Source organism: Notothenia coriiceps, unplaced genomic scaffold (assembly GCF_000735185.1).
Source record: "Notothenia coriiceps isolate Sejong01 unplaced genomic scaffold, NC01 NC01_scaffold00032186, whole genome shotgun sequence".
Lineage (NCBI taxonomy): Eukaryota > Metazoa > Chordata > Actinopteri > Perciformes > Nototheniidae > Notothenia > Notothenia coriiceps.
The window spans coordinates 1-6,512 of record NW_011364887.1 but is presented as its reverse complement, the minus strand read 5'-3'; the positions used below and the strand labels follow the sequence as shown (position 1 = coordinate 6,512).

At 40.8% G+C, this 6,512-nt stretch overlaps 1 protein-coding gene across 2 annotated transcripts in view; it reads left to right on the top strand.

Moving 5' to 3' along the window:
- The window catches only part of ogdhl (oxoglutarate dehydrogenase L), a 16,669-nt gene extending 11,094 nt beyond the window's left edge, over window positions 1-5,575 (top strand). For both annotated transcript variants that reach the window (XM_010788846.1, XM_010788847.1), the window contains 8 exons: window positions 951-1,078; window positions 1,168-1,346; window positions 1,431-1,502; window positions 2,045-2,170; window positions 3,091-3,163; window positions 3,247-3,410; window positions 3,504-3,658; window positions 3,754-5,575. In XM_010788846.1, the coding sequence (XP_010787148.1) occupies window positions 951-1,078; window positions 1,168-1,346; window positions 1,431-1,502; window positions 2,045-2,170; window positions 3,091-3,163; window positions 3,247-3,410; window positions 3,504-3,658; window positions 3,754-3,877 (1,021 nt within the window). In that variant the 3' untranslated portion in view covers window positions 3,878-5,575. The remainder of the gene's footprint in view (window positions 1-950; window positions 1,079-1,167; window positions 1,347-1,430; window positions 1,503-2,044; window positions 2,171-3,090; window positions 3,164-3,246; window positions 3,411-3,503; window positions 3,659-3,753) is intronic.
- The last annotated feature ends 937 nt before the right edge of the window (window positions 5,576-6,512 follow it).

Genomic DNA, 6,512 nt, shown 5'->3' with positions numbered 1-6,512 from the left:
GTGTGTGTGTGTGTGTGTGTGTGTGTGTGTGTGTGTGTGTGTGTGTGTGTGTGTGTGTGTGTGTGTGTGGAAGTCATTAAAGTGATGTTAGAGGGATTTAAGTGATTGTCTGATCGTGCTGGTTTGGAAGGCTGATTCCTGCACTAGGAGCGAGGAGACTGCTAGAGCTTGTTAATGCTTGCCTCTTTGCTCCCATCAACTCTTGTTGGGCCTCATACTGACTGAAGATGAGGAGAGAGGAGAGTACTCTTCATGCAGAGCCTTTATGGGCCAGAACAAAGGCTCCAGTGTGTATTCTACTGTACAAAAGAGGTCCCTTTTAAAACTGGTGTTTTCAAGAGCCAATACTATGATTTGCTTTGCTCAGATTACACAACACACCCTACACGAACTCTTCTCACATACAGTAACAACCTAAGGACATGGAAATACATTAAGGAAGAATAGTAAATAATTAAAGTAAGCATTCCCATGGGATGCTATCAGTACCACACCAGCTATACGCACACAAAAGAGACCTTTAAAGTATCAAACAGACAGTAATAATAGCAGCACATTAATGATTAACAAAGTAATGAACGTCCTCTGGGTAAATGCTGTTGCAAAACATGGCTGATCTGGTACTGATACTTATTCGTCTTAAATGAAGGGATGAAGTTAACAATGAAAAGCAGGGTTAGAGAAGTCAGTTGCGAAGAGTATTGGGTCCCTTCTCCAGTTAAATTGTTCTCTTTTTTTGACTAAACATAAAATAAAAAAATAACAGTCAAATAATGAGACTGACAATCAAAACAAATAGAGTAGTTTTAGTGAAGGATAACATCTTAATCATGTTATTGTGAGCATCTTAGCTCAAATCATTGCCGTGTCTAAGTACGGTTGCGTGGCGGCTATAGTCTTATTCCTAAACGCCTCTTTCAGTAGTGCCTCTGCCTCTCTTATGTTTGCAGTCACCGTCATCATGTTCTCCATGACCAAGAGGTGGACAAACGTATCTGTGTTCCCATGAACCACCTGTGGGCCGACCAGGCTCCCTACACGGTCTGCAACAGCTCCTTATCCGAGTACGGAGTGCTAGGTAAGACTGAAGCCGACTCCTGCAGCCACACAGCATGCTTAGATCACCAGTCATGTTGTAGCTTCATGCAATGATGGCTGTGACTTCAGGTTTTGAGCTTGGCTTCGCCATGGCCAGTCCGAATGCTCTGATCCTCTGGGAGGCCCAGTTTGGAGACTTCAACAACACAGCCCAGTGCATCATTGACCAGTTCATCAGCCCGGGCCAGGCCAAGTGGGTCCGCAACAATGGTATTGTCCTACTGCTGCCACATGGGATGGAGGGAATGGTGAGAAGGGAAAATAAACCACATTTTTTGTAATATAAGTATCGGTAGGGTTCCTCTTCAATTTTTCTTCTCTTCTGTCCTCAGGGCCCAGAACATTCATCAGCTCGACCTGAACGCTTCCTACAAATGAGTAACGATGATCCTGATCACTTCCCTGTATGTACAATTAACATCAGGGTGCAATTGGTTACCAATAACATTATTACATAATTCTGAAACTCTAAGCCGCCTAATAGTTTCCTGTTTCAGTGGCTATCCTGATCTCATGACCACTTAAGGGATAGCTTAAGTGATGAATTCTCCTGGGCTGAAAAGGCTCTTCATTATTGCCTCAAAATAGTTGCTATTCAGCAGTAAGTGAGGCCCCGAGGGTGCCCTGGCATGAAGGAGCATTACAGGAGGGGATCACAGTCGGCTATATCAGCAGAAGCTCACCAGATTCATCTCCAAATGGGATATTGATCAAACTATTAGTGGGAGCATACTAAGGGATTAACATTGTGGGTGAGAGTGTTTGAGAGAGATACAGTGCGCTGATATGATACATCTCTTGCCTAATTATGAGAAAAAAACATTACAGCGAACCACACTATACGAATTTCATTTTAATTCCTGTGGAAGTTAAATTTCAATTTTCAGAATCAATAATGTGTATAAATCCTTGGTTATTCTTTTTCTTTCTTTTCTTTCAAACGCAGGAGTTCAGTGGAGATTTTGAGGTCCAGCAGCTGTACGACTGTAACTGGATCGTGGTCAACTGCTCCACGCCTGCAAACTACTGTCACGTGCTCAGACGTCAGATTCTGCTGCCATTCAGAAAACCGGTAAAGTGTAACATCGTCTTTGTCTATATTTAGTGTGTGTCTTACCCAGCTCCAGTTTGTTCTGTCTTGAAATAATTGAATATACATTTGGAATTTTGCATTGATTGCATTTAAGTCACTCACAGTGTGAAAAGTCCAGATGATCCATTGACGACGCATTACTGTCATTAGAAGACATTTCCTTTATTTAGAAAACTCTAATTTCCTAAGTGGCATTTAAATATTTAGCTTGCTTTGTATTGATCTCTGTGGATAACAGTGTGTCATATTTATAATTGGTACACAATCAAATAACACTAAAGGCTTAGAATGGGATTATGTCTTCAGGTTTGTTCATTGCTTCATCATGAGAGAAAAAGCTGTCAAATTAACTATGTTGTGATACAATGCTGTCTCACAATTATGATTCAAAAATAATCTGTTTGCGGAAAGATGACCTCCTTTGAAAACATTTGCCTACTCATTTACAGCACCAATTAAGCTCTGTTTGAAATGTTTAAGTAATTCTCTAAAGTAGAACTAGTTTCAGTATAAAGTTTTGTGTTTAAAGCATTTCAGCTTTTTTGTTTGTCTCTCACAGTTTTCAGCCACAGTGAATGTCTTAACTGATCCCCTGTCGCACATAAATGCAATGCTTTGCGAAGCATGAGAAAATGACTTCCTGAGCAAATTAGTGAGGGCCTTTAGGGGATAATGTTGTTTGTTTTTTTATGAAAAACTCTGGACTTGGTCGGCTGAGCACAAAGGGTTTTATTTATTTGATTGTTAAAGAAATGTTTTGTTTTCCCAATGCTGATGTTGCATGCTTTGCGGTGGCAACACATTAGCGTTTTTTCAACGCGCACAATAGAGCTACGGATGATAGAATCAATCTGTTGTTTTTGTAATTGACAGAAACTTTTTTTCTTTTTTATCCAAAGCTGATCATTTTCAGTCCTAAGTCCCTGCTGAGGCACCCTGATGCAAGGTCAAGTTTTGAAGACCTCGCTGAAGGTGGGGTTTAATTTATTTCTATAAAACGCAACATACGATGTTGATGGACTTCATAGGTAACCTGTCATATTTGATTTCTGCAGGTACTAAATTCAAGAGGTTGATCCCAGATGTTGGCCCTGCAAGTCAAAACCCATCCCAGGTGAAGAGGGTGATCTTCTGTGCTGGCAAAGTCTACTATGAACTGGCTAGAGAGAGGAAACAGCAAAAACTGGAGAAAGAGATCGCCATCATCAGACTTGAACAGGTTTAATTTCTTTCCTGTCTGTAGCAGCAATGCACTGCATTTTTAAATGCGAGTGATGCATTGTTGCAATTCATTCTTTGACCATCCCCTCAGATCTCTCCATTCCCGTTTGACCTGGTCAGAACCGAGGCAGAGAAATATAGAAACGCTGAGCTGGTCTGGTGTCAGGAGGAGCACAAGAACATGGGTTACTATGATTACGCCCGGCCACGTCTCCTCACAGTGACGGCCAACAGGAGACCCGTTTGGTAAGAGTTTGTGTCACTTTGGACCTGATTTATTTGAGTACAATTGGAAGATTTGTTTCAAGGAGCAGGTGACAAACCCTAAGTGTTTGTTTCAGGTATGTGGGACGGGACCCTGCAGCTGCTCCTGCGACAGGAAACAAGTTCACCCACTTTAATGAGCTGAAGAGGTTCATGGACACAGCTTTCAACCTGAACGCCTTCACCGGGAAGGACTTGTAATTAAAAACTGACGAACAAGAACCAGGCTCGAGCTGCTGTTTCGTCCTCAATCAGCATAGTCTATTTATTAAGTCTTGTTGTGGCCAATTGGCACATTTCAAAACGATTTTAGTTTTGTGACAATCTGCAGCATAGCTTAGTGTATATGGTAAACAGGATTTTAACTTCTGATACTCTTATGTGAAAGAACCTAACAAACTTACGCCTGGATCAGACTGCATAACTACTATTTTAACAACCTGCAACAACTTTTAAGTGAGATCACTTATGAAGCACAACAATGCCAGGGCCTTGTGAGTATCCTAAATGCAGATTGTATTTCCCTGTGACACAGAATAGCACAACAAATTGTATAGCCTGGCCCCATGTCAAAGGAAATGAAGTAATTCCTTTTTAAAAGGTCCCAACCCTTTATCCTTGTACTATCAGTTAGGAAAATGAAAACATCCATATACGACCTCTTATGACTTAGATCAGGCCATGCAGACCAAAATCATGTGGTCTGATTTCTGTTTCACTGGATCTGCATTTTATTCAATCTACACATGATCTTTATGAGTGCTATTAGAAAAAAACAGACACAAAGATTTGCAGCCTCTAAATAGTGCTTTATTTCAAATGAAAAGAAAATATTACACACAAACATAAATGTCAGTCACAAAATCGTCACCTTGTTGTGTGATAAAGAAGCAACAGTACACTCTTTGATCCCTAATAACATTCACACACCAACATCTAGATATGTAACAATCACTGTTATGGGAGTAGCTTTCGTGCTGTGGATACCTCCATTGCTTCCATGCTGAATACAAGTGAAAAATAGTATAGATTTGTAATTGTATTTATTTTTGTAGATAATTAGCAGAAGATAAGCATACAAAGCACTCGCTAGTGTTTTTGAACAATGAATGTTGAATACATATCACATTTATGAAAAGTGTTTTGAAATTGAACACATCAGTAGTTTTAGTGCCTGTATTTCCTTTGATTACCTTAGCTGTTAGTGAAGGAGTGTGTATTTATTGTCACACTTCACTTCACCAGGAGACATGAGCCAGCTGTCACAGAGACTTGCAGTCATGTTTTCTACTTAGGACATAAGGCTCAGCTGCGTATTTGGAGGCTGAGGAAGACACACACACACACACACACACACACACACACACACACACACACACACACACACACACACACACCAAAGCAAAGCTTTGGATCCTTTGAAAGCAATATTGACGTATGTTGTCACATTAATATTCCTGGGTATTCAACATAATTGGTATTAGTAACCACTGTTCTTAGAAATGTTCCTGTTTAGCCGTACTGTAGCTTACCTTTTCCACTTCCAGCTGGGAGATGTAACAATAAGCCATGCACAAACATAATTCTGCATATCAAATTATTTTAAAAGAGGGTCTATGTTTGTTTGTTTTTTAATAAAAGTACAGTGTCAAAATATTAGTGTGGGTATTTAGAGATATGAAAACAAAAATGCTGGGAAAAAGGAAATTAAAAAAATATATATATTTAAGTTTAATAACATTGTTTGATCATGTTTCGGTTGCAGATGATGCTAGACAGTTCAAAATGGTTTATTGCAAGAAATATCACTTTTTTTTCCTCACAAATGAAATGTACATTTATAAGAATTAAGTAACCCTTTCCTCATTGTAATAAACCAAAAGGCTTTGCTACTACATATTATTGTGATATTAAGAGTCTGTTTGCTTTATAACCATCCTCTATTTGTGATAAGGTAATACTATTTCCCTGTGGTACTCTTTTAAATTACTCTTATTGCACATTTGTCACTTGTGGCCACAGTAACTGTTGTTCCTGTTAAACTAGGGAACCAATTTGGTCTCATTCATAACACTCCGTTCGATGTCTCACCATGGGATGCGCCTCATCACGGAGCAAACAGAAGCATCAATCTCATTACGCCAATCCTGATTGGCTGGTGATCTTGACGTCAGCGTCACGGAATCCACCCACCCTATAAGTAGCTTGCGCCACGTTGCGGCATCATTCAAACACCTCTTCTCGCTTCAGAGCACATCTCTACTGGTAGCCGGGCAAGCTCACACATTCCACAGACGGAACCAAGCTATCCAAGCTAACTTTCGGTCGACGGGCGCTCGCCGGCTACTTTTCTGCTTCGCAAGAAGACTGTTAATACTAACACACCAGTTAGTATTGCAATCTACCTCGCCGTTTCTTTCTTCGGAAATAAAGGTAAGGTTTTGATTTTTCAAGCTAGTAACACACCTGTTGCTAGCTTGCCTTCCCTCACTACCGACACCCCGGTAGCGAGGACGTTTTTTCTTTTTCTCTCTCACACCAGAGGAGGGGAAGATAAAAAGGTATTAACACACCAGTTAATATTCTTTGAGAATAAGATTCTACACCATCGCTCTTTCTCCGGATTAACGACAGGTGGGGAAAGAATTTTTTCTCAGTAACGTACTACGACGTGTTACGAGCGGGTCCTCTCCACGCCGTCACCACGGCGAACAAGATGGACGCTTCTCTCCCTCACACCAGAGGAGTCAGGGACTCGGAGGCTCGGCTCTGCGGCTGCGGGTTGAAGGTATCAGGCACAGACTCACACCAGGTCTGCTCGTCCTGCCTCGGGCTG